Source organism: Simochromis diagramma, unplaced genomic scaffold (assembly GCF_900408965.1).
Source record: "Simochromis diagramma unplaced genomic scaffold, fSimDia1.1 OVJJ01000802.1, whole genome shotgun sequence".
NCBI lineage: Eukaryota > Metazoa > Chordata > Actinopteri > Cichliformes > Cichlidae > Simochromis > Simochromis diagramma.
In genome coordinates, this window is record NW_024387492.1 from 12,564,302 (window position 1) to 12,586,762 (window position 22,461).

The 22,461-nt window shown below is 40.9% G+C and overlaps 3 protein-coding genes across 3 annotated transcripts; 1 reads left to right on the forward strand and 2 right to left on the reverse strand.

Annotated features, from left to right (window-relative positions):
- The first annotated feature begins 504 nt into the window (after positions 1–504).
- On the forward strand, positions 505–5,027 carry efhc1 (EF-hand domain (C-terminal) containing 1). Its single transcript, XM_040017986.1, has 10 exons — positions 505–765; positions 1,502–1,723; positions 1,807–2,094; positions 2,200–2,349; positions 2,584–2,770; positions 3,062–3,288; positions 3,825–3,965; positions 4,223–4,436; positions 4,638–4,847; positions 4,940–5,027. Exons 1-9 carry the CDS (start codon positions 700–702, stop codon positions 4,817–4,819), a joined length of 1,677 nt encoding a protein of 558 aa, XP_039873920.1. The 5' UTR covers positions 505–699; the 3' UTR covers positions 4,820–4,847; positions 4,940–5,027.
- Positions 5,028–5,388: 361 nt separating this feature from the next.
- On the reverse strand, positions 5,389–13,033 carry tram2 (translocation associated membrane protein 2). The gene is made up of 11 exons (XM_040017987.1): positions 12,819–13,033; positions 10,610–10,673; positions 10,302–10,411; positions 9,208–9,324; positions 9,015–9,073; positions 7,958–8,042; positions 7,708–7,778; positions 7,165–7,269; positions 6,748–6,891; positions 6,265–6,422; positions 5,389–6,061 (listed from the first exon to the last, which is right to left on the reverse strand). Exons 1-11 carry the CDS (start codon positions 12,936–12,938, stop codon positions 5,985–5,987), a joined length of 1,110 nt encoding a protein of 369 aa, XP_039873921.1. The 5' UTR covers positions 12,939–13,033; the 3' UTR covers positions 5,389–5,984.
- A 3,182-nt stretch (positions 13,034–16,215) lies between these two features.
- On the reverse strand, positions 16,216–22,381 carry xkr5a (XK related 5a). The gene is made up of 7 exons (XM_040017956.1): positions 21,577–22,381; positions 20,453–20,636; positions 20,075–20,259; positions 19,763–19,975; positions 19,259–19,428; positions 18,917–19,028; positions 16,216–18,439 (listed from the first exon to the last, which is right to left on the reverse strand). Exons 1-7 carry the CDS (start codon positions 21,707–21,709, stop codon positions 17,496–17,498), a joined length of 1,941 nt encoding a protein of 646 aa, XP_039873890.1. The 5' UTR covers positions 21,710–22,381; the 3' UTR covers positions 16,216–17,495.
- Between the last annotated feature and the right edge of the window lie 80 nt (positions 22,382–22,461).

Sequence of the window (22,461 nt, forward strand, 5' to 3'; positions counted from 1 at the left end):
TTTGAATTTAAGACTATATTGTGAGTGTCAGGAGAAAGAAGACGCTTTAGCCCAATTCCAGTACTGAGAATACAGGGAGTTCATACATAATACGGATTTACACAAGGAGGTCATAGACAGCATGAAGGAGAACTTGTGAGCCAGCGGCTCACTGGATCTGTAAGATTTGTTATTGAGCGCCACCTTGTGATGAAGATAGATCTCTACAGCGTGTTTTAATGCAGCACATAAGGAGTGAAGTTATGACTGCAAATCACTTTGGCTAGCTATACAAAGTCAGCACAACTATATAGATAAATGCATTTGTTTTATTGGATATAACATAAAAAAATACTTAAAATAAAAATGCAAATTAAAAAAATAGAAATTATAACAACTTAATATCATGTTATTATATTGTATTTTATTTTTGCCGTGGTTATTCCTTTGTGTTTGTGTTTGCCGCTGTGAATTTCAGTATTTCCATGGGGTTTTTACCGCGAAATTAAATCTGTTTTAGGAAATATTTGCTTTGTTTCCACTGAGACGCTCCTGTCGTTACTATGGATACCATAAACTTACCACGGTGAGAGCTCTCGTGCAATTTTACACACCAACAAAAACGGCTGTTAAATCCACAAATTACACAATTCCCACTGCTAACATCTTGTCCAGAGGAGGAAATCTTTTTAAAAAAAATAAAAAATATCAAGACTGGAAATGTCTTATACCGGGAACAGCCACGGACTACCATTTTTACCGGGATATACATTTCGAGATGTGACGGTAAGAATATGATTAAACAAAACTATAGGGTTTGCTTAGTAGTTTGAAAAATTAACGATTGACAGAATTTTAATTTTTTTTTTTTTTGAAGGGGGGGGGGGGGGGGGGGTATTTGTCGATTATTTTTTAATAATGCAGGTGTCTTCTTACATTCCTCCACTTGTTAGGTTGTGTTGCTAAGGTACTAGCCAGAAAAAAAGGTTTCGGCAAAAAACACTGCGATTTACTCATGGGTGCCTAATAAACTGTGTTACTGTATTATGGGAACAGATGATGTGTTTTTGTGACGGTATACTAGTAAGATAACTAGAGATATATTTTTAGATCGGTATGTTGTACAGTTTTCTGCTATGTGTAGACAACACAAGGTCATTGCTTGAGTTAGGTGTCTTTTTTAATGCTTCAGTCATTCATAGGTCAATGTCAAGTGGGTTAACAATTAAAGAATTCCTCTAAAAATGGTCAGGAACAAGGACTTGATATAAAACCCTTGAAAAAGCAGCCAAAAGAACAATGGTAAAAGACCTTAAGAAAGCCTGGAGAATTATTGGCTACTTGGAACAAAATATACACAATGGGTGGCTCAAGACTTGCACAGACTACTGTAACATTGGACAGAACACTCCCATATTGGTATTTAAGTGTAAACGGCATCAATTAGTGATAAGTGCTTCATGTAATTACGTTTCTGTCTGTATTTACCTGAGCTAATTTATTTCTTCCTCTGTGTTTGCAGAAGTCAGCCTTCCATCGACCCCAAACTCTGAGCTATAGGAATGGCTATGCTCTGCCCCGACGTCCCACTGTGGGCATTGGCAACGACCCTCTTTTATCAGAGCAGCTCACTCAACAAGAGATTAGCGAGTTAGCCTTCGAGACACCTGACCTTACTTATTGCGCCTTTGGTAAAAGAGTACATGAAGACTTCATCCCTGCTCATGTGGCCCTTGACAAGAAGGTCTGGTAACACCTATAGTTGTAAAACTCATAAAAACATAAAGGTTCCTCATCTGTTATTCATCACTACCACCTGTCTTGCAGGCGCTGCGCTACTATGGATATTTTATGGAGGCTATCTTGTATTCTCCTGAAGAGCAGTACCGTGTGCGCCCTGTGGTAATTTACTATTACCTAGAGGATGACAGCATTTGCATCATCGAGCCCACAGTAGAGAACTCTGGGATACCACAGGGAAAGCGGCTCAAACGCCACCAGTTGCCCAAGAATGAACGCGGAGAGCATTACCATTGGAAAGATCTCAACCTTGGTATGGACCTGGACGTGTATGGGGTCAAATACCGCATCACCCAGTGCGATACCTTTACTAAGGTACAACCTTATGTGTTTGAATGCTGTGGAAATGAAACTATGCATTAGAAGTCTGCTGTTATAAATACACTTCCTGTGTGTTCTGATCTCTCATTCTTCATACAGGAATTCATGGAAAGTGAAGGCATGATTGTAAATGACCCTGAGCCAATGCCAGCGGATCCTTACATCATCCGTCGTGAAAACCCTCCACCGTGTCACACTACACCTTCCACATTTGATAATTTGCACAAGTTTCTCAACATGGACCGCAAGGTGAATGAAATTCAGTCCTTTACAAGCTGACTGTGTAACATTTATCACGTTTAGCACTGTCACATCACAGCAACGTCCAAGGTTTGAATCCACCGATCTTGATTTGTGTTAGAGTTCTAATAAGTGCTAGAAATTAAATTCCTTCATGGGGTATCCCTGCCATAAAATAAATGGCAGATATAATAGAGGCATGCCTGTATTTGTAGTTTCATTCTTCTACACTTTTTTGGTTAGGTGTTACGCTTCTTCACTCTGTGGGATGATGCTGACTCTCTGTATGGGGAGTCCAGGCCTGTTACCATTCACTATTACCTGGTGGATGATACAGTGGAGATCGCAGAGGTCCACCAACCGAACAGCGGCCGGGATCCCTTCCCCATCCTGATGCGGAGGCAGAGACTACCCAAAAAGATCAAATCAGGTTTGATGCAGTACTGTGTGTTGGTTAAATGTGCATTTAACCGATTTGATTTGATACAGTGCAGTAAAGCGAGTTATGTCATCAGTTATGTTTTTTTTCTTGCCTACTTTATGTATGACATAAACGACTTTATGCAATGATGGCAAAAATGATGACATGTTATGTAAAAAGATTAATTACACTGGCTTCTACAAAGTACTCGGTTTTCTAGATACATCAAAAATACACAGAGACTGTGATAATATTTTGTATATTTAATTTTGACATTGTTGTACTCTTGTTTATTTGTAGAGAACTTCCCCAGCGCAGTGATGGAGGTCTCAAAGCAAGAGGTGGATGAGTATTACTCCCCAAAAGACTTCCAGGTGGGTCAAAGGATGAAACTACTGGGGCGCAACTTCCTGCTTTATGACTGTGATGACTTCACTAAAGAATATTACCAGAAGAACCACCCGGAAATGGAGATGAAGTCCATAGAGATACCAAAGAAGGTTGATATGCCTCAAGACTGGAAGAAGGTAAATTGAACTGTATATTTAACCTATTTTTGTTTTTTATGTTGGAACAATTTTAATTTAAACTGAAGCCCATCTTAGAATGGGATTACACCAGACAAAACGATTATAAACTACATCCATCTGTGAATTTGACGTTCATTATAATGTCAGCGATACACCCGCATCTCACACAGTGATGACGCATCATACTGACAGAATCTGTCTGCAGATAGTCATATAAACACCTGATAAAGCTCTAAAAACTACCTTTGAGGTAGTTTCTGCTATAGTAAGTGTCTCAAGGACCTAATTTTGCCATGATTGCATACACACAGACAGATTCAGAAGGTAAAAAGCAATTCCAGCCATGCTGTCAGAGCTAGACTGTATCACTGAGGAGGCATGCTTTATACCGCTTTAAGCCAGACCAATTCAAAGTGATAGGAAGGCAATAGTAGCTCAGTTAAGCAGATGGACTACAGCAGCAGAAGTGTATATGTTTTTGTACATTTGTGTCTATTTCCTTCTCTCTTTCTCCATGCTGTCCATCCTTACAGACAGTTCCTCCCTACAATGGTTTTGGTTCACTTGAAGATTCTCTTCAGAATTGTTTACGTCTGATTCCCGAGCCTCCCAAAGTGAACGTGGTAAAGATGCTAGAGAACGACCATAAAGTGTTGCGCTACAGTGCCAGACTGGTGAGCAACATTTAGCAGAGCATTTGTAGCAGTTCAAAAGAACTGAATCACTGAAAGTTACCAAAAGTAGACCATTTTAATGAGATTAAAAAAGCCAAGCCTTGCTCCTCATTCTGCAATGGACAGGGTTTGCTCAGAAACACTGATTAGAGACATTTTTACTCCTCAGTAAAAATTTATTTAAAAAAGGGGTGATTATGCAAAAAGCTATTTTTTATTTTTACACCTTGGTTAAGCCCACCTATGTTGCATTCCAGGACTCCCACAATCCTGAAGATGAAGACCGCCGTTTCATCCTGTCCTACTTCCTGTCCAATGACATGATCAGCATTTTTGAAAAGACCACACGCAACTCTGGTGTCATTGGTGGAAAATTTCTGGAAAAGTCCCGTGTCCCCAAGCCGGGCTCTACTGTAGACAAACCTGCGTACTACTCACCTGCAGACTTCGCTATCGGGGCCACTGTGGAAGGTAACAGCTGAAATCCTATGTTAATCAGGACTGGGAAAACAAACATGCCGCTATCCCAACTTCTTTTAAGCGTGTTTCTGACTTAAATTGAAAATGATTATATATGCATTTTTATACAGTAACATTTCTCAGTTATGACATTTTAAATGTTATCTTTAGTATAATATCAAGATTATAAAATTTACCTTTGCCCGCTTTCAGTTTTTGGTCACCGCTTTGTGTTGACTGATGCCGACCACTATGTGCTCAAATACTTGGAGTCTAACTGGAGTGACATCCCTTCCAAGACGCTGGATTCTTTGCGGCAGAAGCTGGGTGTGGAAATTCTAACTACCCAGCCACCTGACCAAGATGGGAAAGACTATACCAGCCATTTAGACTAAATTATTTGTCAATGATACCTTTGTGCAGGTAGGTATCTCTTTGGAAAAAATAAATGCTAATTAGTTCATGCTCATCCTAATTGCCAACCCCCCCCCCCTCCCCTCCTTTCTCATCGGCAGGTGAAGCAACAGAGCAGTTTCTTTGATGTGAAGACTTTCCTTATTTCAGAGTTCTTCTTCTTCTGCAATAAATCTACTGTGAATCAAAGCCTTTACTAAAATTTCCTTGACAATTAAACAATCAACATGACACCTTTCAAGTGATACCTTACAGTGAGACAAATGATAAATACAGCGACCTTTTGTTGTTGCTTTAAAATGAACCTTATGGCGTCTCTGATGAGGAGACTTCAAATTTGTCCATTCACACACTTTAAATTCCAACAAGTGATTATTCTTTTTTTGTAGTTTTTTTTGTTTTAAACACATGTGGTGCATAAAATGTAAACCAGCTGAAAAGACCTCAGATGCAAAACTTATATCAGAAAAATTCTCATTATTTAATAAAGAAATTAAAAACAAAAAAAGGAAAAAAAAGAAAAAAAAAGAAAACATGAAATAGCATGCGGTAATATCCAACATACATATTTAATGCATATTTGTTAAGTGACCAGTGACAGTTGTATGATTTCGACAGTAAGCTCATATCATACTTTATCATCAGTAACGCTTTTCTGCTCCAGCGGACCAGAATAGAAAACAAGCAAAGCCGGCTCAATGGCAAGAGCTGCAATATCTCACAATGCTACAACCAATACAGTACTTGTGTATGAGGACTAATCAACACGTTCAGCATGGACATACACGTTAAAATGTGCCGAACACTGCGTTCACTTTACTTTTGAATTCCCTCTGCATTCAATGGTGTGCTTCAGGGTGGGATCACAGGCTTTGTGGATGTATATATAAAAAAAAAACAAAAAAAACAAAAACAAATACTGATATGATGAGAAGAGAAAATGTCTGTTGGGGCTCAAGGGGTTTCCTTGGATTTCATTTTCCAGCATTCAAGCCTAAGTCTGTAGCGACTGAGTCCCCGTGGCATCTCAGGAAATACACATCCAGAAGCTTGATGACCAGTGGCTATCAGCTTCGCTGCGGTGGTGCTGATGAGAAGCCTTGGCCAGGGCTAAGGTCTCCTGTTTAGGCCAGTCAGTTTGTTATCTTAAGGGGATTTGAGTTTCTTTGTCCGAGGAGAGGCTCCGTTCTCAGCTTTAAGAACTCCGTTTTCATGGTGACCAACTGCCAGGCAGAGAAGGGAGAAATCAGTACCTCTGTTAATGCAGCACATGTAAGAATCGGTGTGATAAAGATAAATGAAGAAAGCAGAAATGACAGCAGAGAAGAGACAAATGCTAAGTCTCATTTCCTTTTTCTTTTGCAAGTATTTAACAGGTAATGCACGTGAAATATGAAAGCCAGCAGAGCAGGTGTTTAAAACTCACGTGAATCTCTTTTTAGTGGCCTTAGGGGTTGTTTTGCAGCAGACTTCTTGCGAACAGCCTGCTCGTGTCTGAACTCCCTCCAGCGCCTCAGCTGGAAGCGAATAAACTTCCAGAGTAGCCACGATTGAGTTAAACATACCAACAGTAGAACGGTCATCCTGAAAGGGCAAAAGGAAAGAACAAAAACAAACGTGTGCTCGTAAAAATGGGCGATTGTGTTGCAAAATGTTAAAACATATGATGCAAATGTATGATATTTTTAATAGCCTAAATAAAATATCTAAATTCCTTCCTGGCTCCTATACATCCTCCTCAAAATGAATGATGCAAAACAATACAAAACTGAACACTATAAGGGCACAATGTAATTATACTTTTATGTTGTTTCTGTAGCTCTAAACAGTTCTTGCAGTACCAGAAAATAAATCATTATCCACAGACATTGGACATTGCTCTTTTTTTCCCTCTCTCAATATAACTCACCTTATCAACACAGTGTTGAAGTTCCCCATCTCCAGGTCCAGCCCCTGATACTCAGAACGAGCCAAACCAAACCCCACTGCCAGGAACATCAGGGTCAGCGTAGACATCCGCGTAAACACGAAGCTGACCGCCCACAGATCAAACCTGGGGGAGGACACACAGCGAGGTTGGGCCCAGAGAAAGGAAAAGGAAAAAAAAGGTAGTGGTTATCATAAGAACATTGTAATATTATAATGTACTGTAAAACTATCCGAGTCAAAAGGTGAACAACGCTGAAAACACATGATGCTGTTGCTTACGAACAAGAACACTGAAGTTTATTTTTAAAAGGTCGCACTGTTGGGCTTGATCTACTTCTATCTCATTCCTTTATCAAGTAAAACCTGATGAAGCCTCTTCGCAGGTAAGATAGCTTACATTTTCTGGTGGTTCTCATCAGTGAAATACAGGAGTCTGGCGATGTGGAAGCCCAACTCTGACACGTACTGCAGGAAGAGGAGTACCAGACCCACACGACTTAAACTAGGCAGGAAAGAGGAGACACAAAGTCGAGAGATTAGGTGATAAAAGGAAATCATCTAAGCAGCCCGAGCATCTTGCAACTTGGGAGTCACCGTGAAGTGCAGCTGGACACTTATTTTGAGCCATTATCTAAAATAACTGAATCACCAGTACAGTTTGATCCGACTTAACCCTGAAATAGTGGTGGTGGTATTTTATTATACCACCACCACTATCTTTATGTTTTTCCCTCACAGATTTCAAATCAAGGTTCTTTGAGTGCCACGTTTCTCCCTTACATCCCTGCTGACAAAAGAAACACTAAGTTGAGCAGCAGAGTGAAAATTGCTGCTGCAAAGAATTTAAAAGACCTCGAAATGACTCAAATACCAAGCATTTAGTGAGTCTTCTCTACTCACACCTTTGGATTTTACTGGCCAACTTCAAAGGGATTCTTACTTTAACAAATAGGCTGCAGAGATGTGGAGCAAATACAGGCAGATGTACTGGAGCTGGCGAGAAATCTCCTCCTGGAAAACAAACAGCCTTTATTTGCAAATGATTTTAAAGCTTGACACCTTCCCCCACCTCTCCGTCCTTTTCCAACTTTGTCTAATGCACATGCAGAATATACATGAGTCCAAGTATAAACAGAGCTTATCTAATCACACTTTAGAACTCCTCTAGTTTCAAGGACTCTCCAACTGACCTTGCGGACTTTCTGGAAGTAGAGCTCTGGCAAGGCATGGAGCCAGTAGGCAAGCTGAGTGAGGTAGAAAAACTTCACCTGAAACCTGGACCAGACACAGACAGACAGGCATGGGTAAGACAGAGGGAGAAGCACATAATCTATATCCTGCCTCACTGATTGTTTCGTCTTAGTTTTATTATATAATTAGGACTATGGTCAAAAAAACAAAACAAAAAAAACAACAAGCTTGTAGACAGCTAACTTATCGGGTTTCTGCAGCAAAATTGATGATCCCCACTTCTGAAAAAGAAACTCTAAAAGGCTCCTACTTTGCACAAATGCATAATGCTCCTTCTCTCCTGGAGCTTTTTACTAGGTGCCTTTCCATCTTTGACAAACGTCCAGCTGTGATAACCACATTTACTCAGGGCCTTCTTGATATGATGTTCTTCTGTATTCCTGGCCACTGTATCTGTGGGCATGGTGTTCACTCTGTGTTGTAGCGTCCTGATGACACCCAGTTTGTGCTCCACTGGATGTTGAGAGTCAAACCTTAAATATTGATCTGTATGCGTTGGTTTACAGTACACATTTGTATACTACCATTATCATATTTTAATAATGATTATAGCTAATAACCTCTTATTCTTATTCTCCCTGGTTATTTTGATAAATGCCACCAGAAAAAGTCAGGCAGTAGAGACTCCACCAAGTAAAACTGGTTGGAGAATCAGAGTTTCAAAATAATTTGAAATATTAAGTGGGCTTAGATTAAATAGCTTTAATACACTTTATTTATTTAACAGCCAAAATTAAATATAACGTGATGCACAAACTCATTCTGTCAATTTGCCTTAACCATCTGAAGATCATTTGCACTCAGGTCCATACCCAGGCCAAAAACCCAACCCCAAAATAATCAAAATCTGGCAGCAGCATCAAGATAAGAGTATCAGAAGAGGAAAGGTTATGATAGATTGCTGTATCGGTATTGTGTCTCACTCCTAATAAACATGACATTTGTTAGCTACAGTTAGTGTTTTATGGTTAAATTAATATATATAAATATATATACCTGAGATGTACATGAGGATAGTTCTCCCAAAGGGTGCTGGGATGCAGGAGATATCCTTCCTGTGTGAAGAAATTAGAACACTTATACTATTAATACTATTATCTATTAATGTGCGCGTGTGAGCGCCTGTTTTAAGAATATGTGCGGCATTTCCTTCACTAGGAAGTTGTCGCTTGAATGCAGTCTCACTCACTGTAATGAGGATGTAGAAACTCCACACACTAGACACCAAGTGAAACACGCAAAGTTGACCCGACTCATTAAACTTGGTGTTCTTGCTCTTGGAGAGGTGAAGACGTCTGTTCACTTTCTGCAACATGAACCATAACAACAGGACGCGTGAATGAGGTTAGATCCCGGCAATAACGGGTGGCATGTTGACTCTGGCGTTTGTCATGCACAAGGAAGTGTTACAGGATTACCGTAAGGAGGACAAAAAAAAAAAAAAAAAAAAAAAAAAAAAGACAGAAGCTATTTATGGCTGCTACTTTAAACACTTGCCTGAAGAAGTATTCCTTTCAAGACACGCTGGAAACCGTGGTGATGTTGCTAAAATAACACCCGATCCTTTTCGCTGGCCTATTTCTAAACAATGACCAAATACTAACCTGGCTCTCCCGCCATCCCCCCACATCAATCTGTTTAAGCTCTTTTGTTTAAAATATTCATAACTGGCATGTGTGGGTTTTTTTTCATGTGGTTTCTTTTAAACTGACACACTGAGAGCATTTGGATGCAAACACCATGAGATGAAACAGCACATATCCTGGTTTCAGTATATGGCACGCATCTTCCTCATTATAATATCATGTTTTTGAAACAGTAAAGAGGCTAATACTGTGCACTGAAGGGGTTTTTTAAGCTAATCAGTTCAAAGCCTGGATGACTACACTGAAAACAGTAATATTCTGATTATTTTAAAGCTTCTTTATGGTCTTGGAAAGATTTATGTAACTTGGTACAACCTGGTCATAACCTGTAGTGTTCGCCTTCATTTAACCAATGTGTAGAATGTGTATATAGTGGTTAATGAATCTTTATGTGGGTTTTATTGGGGCAGTGCTTTTGTGGCAATGGGTACCTTATGGCGCTTCCTTTCCAAAAACCTTTCTACTAAATTATTAAGAATTTGCATACCCAGAACAAAAACATTTTCCCTCATTTTAATTACCTACTCATTTTTTAATCTTTTTTAAATCTGTCTGCTGGAAATAATCAGCATATGTTTCAGACAAAAGAAACACACCAAAAAGCTGAGGCATTGTAAAACAGTAAAAAGATGCTTACATCCAGAAGATATTCCTGCACTACTGCGTGGAGGATGATGGCGATGAAGAAATAGAACAGGATGGTGGCACAGTCCTTCCATCCGTAATGGTACAACGTCACCTCTCCCTCTAAAACACACACAGGAGATATGAAACACACATAGGATGTTATTTATCAGGGGTGTGTTAAACATCCTGGAAGAACATCCAGCTTCAATAATACCGTGACGCAGAGGAAAAGGTACGGAAGAAGTGAAACTCCATGAGTCAAAGGTTAATAGAGGCTGAATGAAAGTAAGCACGTAATCAAAATCTGGCTCTTCGTACCTGACGACAACGTGGTGACGTTGTACTGAGGCTGAATGAACAGTATGGCCGTCTTTGCTGTTGCCTGGAAATTAGACGAGACGTCAGCAGCAGCATAATTCAGCGAACCTGCCTGAGTGCAACCTCAAGAATGTGGGCTTCCAAGTAGAGCAAACACAAGTCAGTCTTTCCTTCATAAAGGATTTTTGACAACCCCCACCCACATCCCCTTGCAGTGTTGTAACACCTTTTTTTCTTAATCGGGTTGTCATTTACTGAAGTACAATAGCCATATCAGTTTAACATATAGTCAATAAACTTGCTATCTATCTATCTATCTATCTATCTATCTATCTATCTATCTATCTATATAGCAAGTGGGTGTGTGAGATTAAGGAAATAGCCTTATCAGTATAGCAGAGCTGTCAGACAGTCACACATCTGGTGTCATAACTTCCTCATGAGAACTGATTTCTAAGATGTCCTTCTAAAAAAAAATTTTAAAAAATAGAATGGCAGAGGTTTTTGTTTTAACCCAGTATAAACCTTATTTCAAAACAAAGCCATACCTGCCTGCAAGCACCTGTTACAGGTTGCTGAGTGTGATCCAGGATCCGATTGTTATATTCAGATGATCCAGATTTCAACATGCATAAAGCAAATACTTTTGATTATTCCTGTCACTAATTAATATATATATATATATATATATATATATATATATATATATATATATATATATACACAGATATTTTTCCATAATTGCTCCAACCAATCGTCCATTATGCACAGAAAACAAAAACATGTTTTGTTCTGTTTGTTTTTTTTTTACTTAAAACTTGAATACACTTGAATGTAATAAGAAAAGGTGAAGAGGGCCAGATCCTCAGGTTTGATTATTCATTGCTCAAGCAATTCAAACAGTTAAAAAAAGTTTTCTGCTGATTAACAGACTGCATATTAAAAAGATCAAAGATTGGTGTCCAGTCATCTCCTTCTCAACCCAGGATGTGAACCACTGCAGTAAACTACCGTTTCCCGCATGCTAAATTCTGACCTTAACACATATGATTAAGCAAAGTGAAAAAAAATGAAACCACAGCCCCCTCCTACCCCTCACCCCAAGAGACCTTGTTGGTCCCCTGATACCAGTTTGGGCGCCACAGTGAAACAAGTCGCCAGTTATTCCCTGTGGATGGAGGCTACTGGTGACATGTCATCAAAATTTAACATAACTGACTACATGTAGAGCACTCTTGTTCTCTTTTTTTCCAGTAATGAAAAAAATAAAGGAAATCCCCTATTTTTTTTTCCCCTATTCGATCAGCTGTGTAATCACAGCCAGGGTTCCGTTTTGAAACTTTACTAAATGTCCAGGCGGTGGCTGCCTGGGAGTGTTTGTGCTCACGCAGAAGGAAGAACTACTACACGAATAATCTATTTAATTATTTCACTAAATGTCAGCGGTGAAATCCCTTCAGGTCAAAGCGTGTTAAGAGCAGCTGACCCCCCCGGGTCACAGCAGCAAATATTGAGACGTGGCAGTTAACTAGTGGCGTCAAGACACTGACAAATAGTCAGACAGCTTCCGTTCACGACTTTCAAAATAAAACGGCTGGCAGCGGAAGTTTGTTGGAACTCATAGGAAGGAAAGTCGTTGCTTTTAATTTGAATACAGGAAAGGCTTTAACACCCATTTTATTTTAGAAATGTCTGGTAACTGACAATTGCAAAAACAATTGCTTGCAAAGAGTTTTTGCTGTAAAAGACCCTGTCATGCGATTAAACGGTCATGTAGCTTTGCTACCCAAGTCAAGTGTTTAGGTTTTACCCAGATTCTAGAAACTTAAAGACAAGACAAAGGGAAACTTTCAACATGTAAAGCAATAATACGAAAACGCTGTAGTTTGTGCACAGCTGCTTTTTTAACCCGTTTCCTCCTACCTTAAGAGCAACGCATAGATTGTTACTTTGACTGCGACCAGAGCAACATTTTTTTCCTTCCCCAAACTTGTAAAATTTAAAACACAAAAAAACAGCACGAACGACAAACCCGCGAAACTGATAACAGCTAAATTAACAGACAATCTTATGAGCAACCGTTTCTACAAAGCGGGAATCGCTTTAAGTGGGATTTCAAGTTAGAGCTTAGAGTTTGCCGCAGGCTTTGCCATCTTAAAACAGCTGAGGGAGACGAGAGAAGGAAAAAAGGAATGTGAGTTCATCTCACCTCAAACATCAGTCCAATCAGAATGAAAATCACCAAACCGAATACGATGTCAGCATGGTTTTGAATTAAGAACTCCTGGCTGAAGAAAGGATAGCTCTTATTTCTTCGGCGAAATGCCATGTCAACACAATGGACTTTTCCCTTCTGTTTTAAAAATCAGAATTTTTCTGACTACGAAGTTCAGTGAGTTAACTTTCTCGGCGACGTACGCATGCGCGTCGTCTTAAAGGGCCAGAGCCATAAATACCTTCTTTGGGTCGATTTACACAAAGTTAGATTCAGTCTGCCTTGTCAGACTCAACATAACCACTTTTGCAGCTGCATGCAGAATTGGCATAAAATGTTGTGCAAAAGTCTTGAGCTATCCCTGTTTTCTTTGTATTTTTCTTCCAAGGAGCCATATTTTCTTGCATCATTTGGTAAATGGCCTGTATTTGTATAGCGCTTTACTAGTCCCTAAGGACCCCAAAGCGCTTCACACAACCAGTCATCCACCCATTCACACACTGGTGATGGCAAGCTACATTGTAGCCACAGCCACCCTGGGGCGCACTGACAGAGGCTGCCGGACACTGGCGCCACTGGGCCCTCTGACCACCACCAGTAGGCAACGGGTGAAGTGTCTCGCCCAAGGACACAACGACCGAGACTGTCCAAGCCGGGGCTCGAATCGGCAACCTTCCGATTACAAGGCGAACTCCCAACTCTTGAGCAATAGTTTTTCCGTGTTCTCTGAAGGTCTTTAAAGTTTTTCACTCATTTTCATTATCAAACTGTTTTCAGAGGAATGTAGATAACAGAAAACTAAGCAAAGAACCTAGTTTAAATTGTATCTTTAGGGACTTTGTTACTAGCAGCCTGCGTAATTTGCTCCTTTAGTGTCTTTAGTTTAAATCTAAAAATAAAAAAAAAAAAAAAGGCAACGACAACATAGTGGACAAAATTGTATTTTTGCAGCAACAACATGATTCCCAAAGCCTTATTAGTGTTGGCTTTGGCACATCTTGATTTATGTGCAGTATGTTCTTAAATAAATCTGAGGACAAATAGAGGACAAAAGAATCTCCAGCAGATGAAGTGTATCTGAATGTTATGCCCTTAAGAGGTGGGGTGGAATTCAACACAGGACTTAAGAGATGAATCAGGCCCTTCAGCGGATCCATCTACAATTCAGTTCAGTTCAGTTGCCTCAAGGCACTTTATATTGTGAAGTAAAGTGCCTGTAATTATAAGAAAGACATGCTGTGGAATGGAGCCAGAGATTAATAATAACTATTGATTACATGCAGAGTGGTGTATAAACACATAGTGAGTGAAAAAAGGGTGAGTGAAGAAGAAACACTCATCATGCATTATGTCAAGCCCCTGCAGCTGAGACCTATTGCAGCACAACTAAGGGAGGATTCAGGATCACCTGATCCAGCCCTAACTATATGCTTGATCAAAAAGGAAAGTTATAAGCCAAATCTTAAAAGTAGAGAGTGTCTTTCTCCTGAATCCAAACTGGAGCTGGTCCCACAGACGAGGAGACTGGAAGCTGGAGGCAGTGCCTTTGCATTCTGCCCCCATTCTACTTTTAACCACAAGTAAACCAGGAGCCTGAGCGCAAAGTGCTGTGTGGTCTTTAAGATAAAATGGGACCTGATTATACAAGGTCTTGTATGTGATAAGAAGGATTTTGAGTTCGATTCTGGATTTTGACAGAGAGCCAATGAAAAGAAGTCAGTATGAGAGAAATATGCTCTCTCTCTCTCTCTCTCTCTCTCTCTAGTCCCTTGCATTACTATTGCTACAGCATTTTCAATCAACTGAAGGCTTTTTGATGATTTTTTAGGTCATCCTGATAATAATGAATTACAGTAGCCCAGCGTAGAAGTAATAAATGCATGAACTAGTTTTTCAGCATCAGTCTGAGACAGGATGGTTCTAGTTCTAGAGATACTGAGCAAATGGAAATTCTGGTCAACAGTGACTCCGAGTCCTCAGTGTTACTTGAGGCCAATGTTTTGGGTTTTTTCTTTCTTTTTTTTTTTTTTAACCTTTATTTATACAGGTATGCCCATTGAGATTTGATGTCTCTTTACAAAACAACTCTTTCGGACAAACACATTAAAATTGCAACAATAAAAGAAGCAATAAAAGAAGCAATAAAACGTAATGCCATCTAGAGTAAGCATCATGTTACGTACCATATTTCAAAGCGTTTTAGGGCTGAGTTCAATAACCTCAGTGTTATCTGAATATAGGAACAGGAAATTCAAGGTCATCCAGGTATTTATGTCTTTAAGACATTCCTGCAGTTTAAGTATCCTGTGTGTTATTTGGCTTCGTGGATAGATAAAGTTGGCTATCATATGCATAGAAGTAAAAACATATGCTATGCCTTCTAGTGATACTGCCTATAGAAACATATACGTCATTGTGTAAAGATGACTCTCCATTTACATGAACAAATTGGAGACTATTAGATAGATATGATTCTAACCACTTTAATACCTAAAGCATGCTCTAATCACTGTAATAAAATATTAAGGTCAACCGTATCGAATGCAGCACTGAGATCTACCAGGACAAGCACAAAGATGAGGTCCACTGTCGGGGACCATAAGATCTTTTGTTACCTTCACTAATGCTGTTTTTGTACTGTGAGGCATTCTGAAACCTGCCTGAAACTCTTCAAATAAACCATTCCTTTCAGTTCGCTGACTCAAGAACTTTTGAGATAAAAGGAAGGTTGGTGATTGGCCTATAATTAGCTAAACAGCTGTGTCGAGGGATGGCTTTTTAAATAAAGAATTACTTACTTGAAGCCTACAGCCTACAGTGTCTACAGCCATTTGTAAAACATGGTGGAGGTTCTGTCATGATTTCGGGCTGCATTTTACTCAGTGGTGTTGGAGATCCTGTCAAAAGAATTTTGAACACAGAAAAATACTGATAATGATTTACTATGCAATCCTAGAAAGCATCTGATTGGCAAGAGCTTAATTTTTCAGCATGACAATGATCTCAAACACACTTTCAGTGCAATAAAAGCATAACTGGACAGAAAAAAACACAATAAAACACTAGCAGTGTGGGATCATCTTGACATAAAACGGAACAAAAGGCAGCCAACATCCAAAGAAGAGCTTTGAATGTCCTTCAAGAAGCCCGGAGAATTATTTCTGAAGTCTCCTTCAGGAGCCTAAATTCCAAGAAAGCTTGCCTAAGATAGCTGGCCATCTCAAATGTTAACTTCAAAGGTGATTAGAACTGTAAAAAAACGAGTTCTTTCCCCACTTTATATACTATATTTCCATGGATGTTTGCATGTTTCAATAAATACTAAGTGATGGTTGGGTCAAGACTGCACATCACCGTACTTTGCTCAAAAGAATAAAACACTCGACACATCTTCACTCCACTCACCTAAACATGTACTGTATTTATTGCTTATTCAGAGCCACCAGTGGCTTTACACTTCACAGTTCAAAATGTCATATAGGCAGTCAGCTGGGCATGAGAGAAAACCCAGCATAATTTCACTGCTTTATTAGTGGACTTTAATCCTGTTACAGAACACAATAAGGGGCAAAGTACATTTGGCCCCTGCCAATAGTAATCAAGAGCACATACAAAAAAAAAAAAAAAAAAAAAAAAAAAAAAAAAATCACCACAAATATCTCATAAGCATCTTTTCACTTTGTTGCAGAACATATGAAAGCTTTGAGACGTTAGTGCCTGAGACATTGTTTCATTTCCAACAAAACGTAAATTGCAAAAACAGTTCCGCAATTACATGGTCAACATGTAAATCAACACATCAAACAGTTTCCCTAGGCCCACACACCAGCCCTGCTCAAAGCGATGCCTGTTAACATCATACAAAAGATACACTTTGATTCTCAGATAGGTTCCGTTTTTTGTTTTGTTTTGTTTTTTTGATAAAAAAAAAAAAAAAAGAAGAAGAAAAAAAATAAAAATCACAGCATCACAGCAACAGACACATGATACAGAAGATATTTGTGCTTTTAGGAAGCCAAAAGGCTCTGGCTTATAGTGAGATGGTTATGATTCAGAGGTCAGACACTCCGGCCATTGAAAGATACAGGATTAGTTTCTCTATTTTCATAGCTGCTGGCAACTGACATGAGTAACAGCAGTTTTAGTGCGTATTAAAGAGATCATCCCCCTTTTTAAAATCATGAAGCATCTGCGTACTTGATGATGTTTATTGAAACAACTAATGCCTACTTCCTTATTACGTAGTTTTGGTCTTGACCGACCGGTGTTCATTTTGTTGCACAGTATAATTGTTATTATTCTTGAGGCTTAAGTTCACTGTGACCAAAAGAATGAAAATGCCAGCTGAACATCAGGCAGAAGGTGTGTCTGAGCTCTACACACAACCTTTGTGGTAAATGAGCTCTACTGAAGGCTTTACTCTGTGTCCGGCTTTTGGGCAAAGGAATGCTTTTGTAGAAAAATCGTTTATGCTTTGAGAGGATTATTCCACAATTGTTGCATACGCCCCACAGTGTATTAAATATATGTGTATAGACAAAAGGAGAAATTACTGCCAGCTTTCTAATTCTACAATGCTGGACTGCTGAAAAAGCACTCCCTTTAAAAGCTGGTGTACTCCTCTAATGTTGGATACGTTTTTACTTCTTCCCTGATTCTGTCACATGTAAGCTAAAAGTTTTCATCCTCATCCCTTCGGGACAATATGAGCTGCTTTCTTGGACCTTTAAGATGAGGGACACTGGAAGGGGAGTCTAACACCCCTGAGTCCAATTTAGGGGTGGAAATACATCGTGGTCCAACCCGGCCCATGAGTCCACGGACATCTCTGTGAAGGGCTGGATCACTAGGGACTGAGTTGAGGCGAACGCCTTGCTCCAGAGCCCCAAGGTCCCGGTCCAAACGGGGGTTACTGGCGCTGCTTGGAGATTGGGGATCGGCGCTGAAGTATAAGGTTGAACTTGATTCTGTAGGGCAGAAATAGGGCTCTGGGCTGTCTCCAAACATTGATTTACCCTCTGGTGAGCTGCGTTTGAAATCCGATGTGGGCGACTCCATTGGGCTCTCCATCTCCAGACTGTCGTCTTCTTCCGGTTGTTCAGTCGACGTGGGTTCGCTTACGCTCTGGAACTCGTCTTTACAGTCCGAGAGGGGTGCCAGACCTTTCCCCTGAGACTCTGAGGTGGAGACACCCTCACAGCTTCCTCCAGCTGTAATTGTGATGCCCTCGTTACTTTTAAATTCTTGGTTGTACTCCTCTATGTCTAGTACGGCCGCTGCTCCCCCAGCCCCATACGCCCTGTTGATTTTACCAAGATCTCCTGTTTTCAGAGCAAGGCGGATCAAGAGCCAGTGGTGGTGGTAACACGGACAGGAGCTGTTAGGCCTGCCCCCGCAGTTCCCTGGATGCTCCAGCAGAGAACCAGCAACACCTGAGAGGGAGAAGCTGCCATGGTTTTGAATAGAATGAGCTGGCAAACTTTTGTCCCCAAGAGAGAAGGAGGACTCCCCTTGTTCTATGCATGTACTGCCCATGTGGTTGTGGTTTGTTCCCTGGGAGATCTCTGTGGACTTGGGGTGCAGGAACCGGTAGTATAGGACAAGAGAGGTAGCACCTAAGAAGCAAAGGAATAGGAAATATTGATTTTAGTGGCCCAGGTATGTTTTGGCCTTTCACAAGCAATTAGCTGACTGCACAGTCTGAATCACAGAGGGAGGCTGCAGCAGAGATCACAACAGCCACTCTGGCTGTTACTATATGAATTCTATCGTGCATATCAACCTCACACAAAAAATTCAAGGTTTCACTTATTTTTTGCCTTCTTACGATCCCATCTCCACTCTTACGTATTCAGATAAAGAGATTTACAATATCCTGCACAGTAAAATCTCACATATAAAGAGTATTGCAAGTAGGGCAGCATATCGGTAGCTATGTTTGTTGTACAACAATACCTCTAAGAATTTGTGAATAAACACAGGGGGGATTTATCACTTAGGTATGACAGAAACTAATAAACAGTGTGACATTATTCTAACTATGACTAATCTCCCAATACAAACAGCAAATTCTCTAGAAACAAATGACTCACCGAGGAGAAAGCCACACAGCACAGTGGTGGGAAGGGTCATGCTGTCCCATGATGCTTCGCTCAGGAAGTCAGAGGCGGCCAGCAGCAGAGTGGCGTTCTCTACAAGCATGAACTGAAGAAGGAGAGAAGGTCGCACCATCAGTCATCTGTAGACAGCTTTACGTCACTGTGGGCTTAGCGCACAGAGGTGAGGATGACACTGCAAACTTATGTATCTATATCTGTTTGTCCCTGCTGCCCTGTGAGTAGGCAGATGAGACAAAGCTGCACAAAACAACATAATGAAAACAGAAAAAAAAAAAAAGAAAAGTTGAAGAATAATAACTTTAACTCGTGCCGTACTGCATAAAAACTGGCCATGCGGAAGCGCGAGGGTCCATCTTTGACGTTGAGGAAGAGGAAGACGTGGATGAGCCCCATGACGCCATTAAAAGCACGCCAACACCAGGGACCGGTGCAGATGTCTGGTTGCTGTGATACCAGCCAAAAGGAGGCCGTGAGCCAGTGAAAACCTGAAGGTCAACATAAAAATAGAATAGAAGGTCTACAAGTGCAACACAGGATCCATATACAGTGTGCAACGCTGATGCAGAGGCGAAACAGAAAACTGGATCAAGAGGACATGTCACAGTGCTCTGAGGATAATTACATAACTCAGTGGTTAAATGTGAGTTAATAGAAAATGGGGTTTTTTAAGCTCAAAGGAATTTCACATGGAAATCTGTGCGCGTACTAGTCATTGAGTCTCCTGTACCCTTTAATGTAATGTACTAGTTTAATATAACTGTGCACTTTCTCCAGCTTTCAAGTGTCTTAACAAAATAAAAGTCGCTTCTCAGTGCTCACCTGCTACTCCACAAACCCACCAATTAAAAACCCTGGCAAAGAATGTGAGGCAGGTCACCCTGGCACCCAGCATGCATGCCCTCCACACCAGCTGGCACAGCAGGGCTGCTGGAGGCATGGCCAGGTGGCCTGGTCTTATCAGACAGCAGGCTCGGCTGTACAGCACCAGGGCCCACGCAATAGACAGCACACACAAGCCACAGCAATACGCCACTGTAGATAAAACATGCAAAAAAAAAAAAAATGTAATATAACAAGTTACAGGCCATAAACATCACACGGATCCCGTGATTCAGCTGAACATAAAATTACCTGGTGATGCGATGCCCACATCAGTAGACACCACGATGTACGCCTGCAGCAGGCTCTGAGGCAGCGTGAGGACAAGGGCTTCCAGCAGCCAAAGGGCAGCAACATCTGCCTGCTGCATAACAGCAGCTCCCAGATCAGCCACTGAGCCCTGCATGCGCAGCACAGACCTCATGCAGTCCCACAACCTGCCAGACGGTGGAGACAAAAACCAGAGGAGGCATAAAATATAACCGACTCAGTAAGGTTTCAGAGTGATGTGAATTTTTTTTTTTTTGCCCTGTACTTTAACAAAAACTAAAAATTATTACATTCTATAAACATAGTCTGCTTTTGTAATGTATCTACGTAAAGCACATCGAATGGAAAAAACGAGCTTACCTTTTGAAGATGCCCAAGTGCAGGATGTGTATAACAGAGAGGTAGCATCGCCTGTCATCACCATCATCATAGTACCACTTCACACTTAGCAGCTGAACTGCTGTCCCCGGTAGAAAGAGGCCAAGTGTGAGGCCTGCCCACTGTGTCTCCTCATTCCAAAGGTAAAACCCTATACAGTAGATCACTGACACACAAACACACACAGATAAAGAACAAACACCCAGATGCACAATGATATCTTCTAATGGGATGGCGCAAGCTCACAGAAAAGACACCAGAGTCATTCCACACCACTTTAAAACAGCCATTAGCTGTTTCTTAGCTTCACTGGTACAGCTTTATCAATGTGCCACTCTACTGATAATCTAAATAGCCATTCATTTATGCACGCATTCACTTTTTAAATTTTTAATTATGGCAGAATGTCTAAAGTGTGGAGCTCAGGCAGCAGCACAGTATTTTTATCTTCTGGTAATGGTATACTTGCTGAAGACAAAGTCACACTCTGTACACATCCAGGTATCCTCCTGGTGTCCTGACCTTGCCCCATTGATCTGCACAGTCAGGAAATCATAACGCTGTGCTGCACCTTGTTTTCAATACAGATCCTAGATGTGCAAAAAATGACTTGGGAAAAACAAGTGTTTATTATGTTCAATCATATTTTGGGGGAGGTGTAAGGTGGAGAATTATAATTTAAAAGTTGGGCATTATGCGAATATTGATCAGCGACGGCAATTTAGTAACACTTAATTAAAGTCACTAGTTAAATTCAATAACTAATAGGCTGTGTTATCCTGTTTTACGATCACAGGAGGTCTCGGGGGGCCCAGTTTGGCCAACAAAGGTGGACTAACCAACGCCGATATTGGATTGCAGTGCACACGGAATTCAGCTATGTTTTCCCGTTCAGTACTAACGGCTGTGCCATAGCATCTCCCAAATGTGCTTCTTCTAACGTGAAGTACGGCCGCAGCTGAGACGGCTCCAGCGCGTAGCATCATTTTCAATCACATTACGGCAAAAGAAAAGAAAAAGAAAGCCCAACATCTATTTTCCACGAGGTTGAGTTTCAACACGGCAAGCAAGCTAGCAGCACGCTAGCGCTTGGAATCCCCACTTACGAGCGCTCCGTTCGGCCACAATAACCAGCCCCGACACGGCGAGCAGGACCGCCTGGCACCACGCTATCCAGCACCCGCTCCGCCGCGCCGCCGACGGTATCCTGCGAGCGACCGCTCCTGCGGCGTTTATCATGATGCGGATAGGTGTGAAGGAGGACACACCGATGACATTATCCTGGGCATCCTTTGGCCCCCGCTTGGTACATCCGCTCTCCTCCTCCTCCTCCTCTTCTTCTTCTTCTTCTCCCGCTGCCTGCCCCCTGTCAAAATATCTGACGTCACAGCACGGTTTAAAGGTGCATCAGTTTAGCGAGCCTCTCCTCCCTCCACCGTGGAAACCTCTTCTGCATCACGGTCTATTTCTTCAAATCTTTTGTGACGGCGGTGCTGCATCTTACTTGGTAGACTGGTGATAGACGGCAGACTGATCTGAGCGTGAATTTCCTCGCATGTGGAGGCCGCAGGTCATGGTGAGCGCTGTTTACAGCTGTGGTTCTGGTGCGTTTTTTGTCTGCCATGCCCAACTTTAGAACAATAAATAAAGTTCATCCCCCACATCACACCGGTGCACATCTCTGTGTCCTTTATAATCGGGTTTCAAGGGGCCAAAAGCAGAAAAAGCTCCCATATTATGTGTGTTGACGCTGTCTAGGCCGAATAGTGTTTTCTATTTTGGCACTTGATCGTGACTTAACCTTAAGAGTACACCAAATCCGAATGTTTAGCCCTAAGATAACGACTTCTGTGGAAGAAGACTGCAGTTGCTATTCATAAGCAGGACTTGTGTTACTTGTTGACTCTGACTTTCTTTATTTATTAATTTATTTATTTTCTACTTTATGTGCTTTCATGTTATATTTGTTTTAACAATTTTTTGTCATTTTG

Coding starts and splice junctions, on each gene's coding strand:
- efhc1 (XM_040017986.1), top strand. CDS start 700: ATGTCTTATACCGGGAACAGCCACGGACTACCATTTTTACCGGGATAT. Junction 1,724..1,806: donor ATGTGGCCCTTGACAAGAAG/GTCTGGTAACAC, acceptor CCTGTCTTGCAG/GCGCTGCGCTACTATGGATA. Junction 3,289..3,824: donor TGCCTCAAGACTGGAAGAAG/GTAAATTGAACT, acceptor CCATCCTTACAG/ACAGTTCCTCCCTACAATGG.
- xkr5a (XM_040017956.1), bottom strand. CDS start 21,709: ATGATAAACGCCGCAGGAGCGGTCGCTCGCAGGATACCGTCGGCGGCG. Junction 20,637..21,576: donor TGTGGCCGAACGGAGCGCTC/GTAAGTGGGGAT, acceptor TTTGTGTGTCAG/TGATCTACTGTATAGGGTTT. Junction 19,029..19,258: donor GCATGGCCAGTTTTTATGCA/GTACGGCACGAG, acceptor CTCCTTCTTCAG/TTCATGCTTGTAGAGAACGC.
- tram2 (XM_040017987.1), bottom strand. CDS start 12,938: ATGGCATTTCGCCGAAGAAATAAGAGCTATCCTTTCTTCAGCCAGGAG. Junction 9,325..10,301: donor TGCAGGAATATCTTCTGGAT/GTAAGCATCTTT, acceptor TTCATGTTGCAG/AAAGTGAACAGACGTCTTCA. Junction 7,779..7,957: donor ACTTCCAGAAAGTCCGCAAG/GTCAGTTGGAGA, acceptor TTTGTTTTCCAG/GAGGAGATTTCTCGCCAGCT.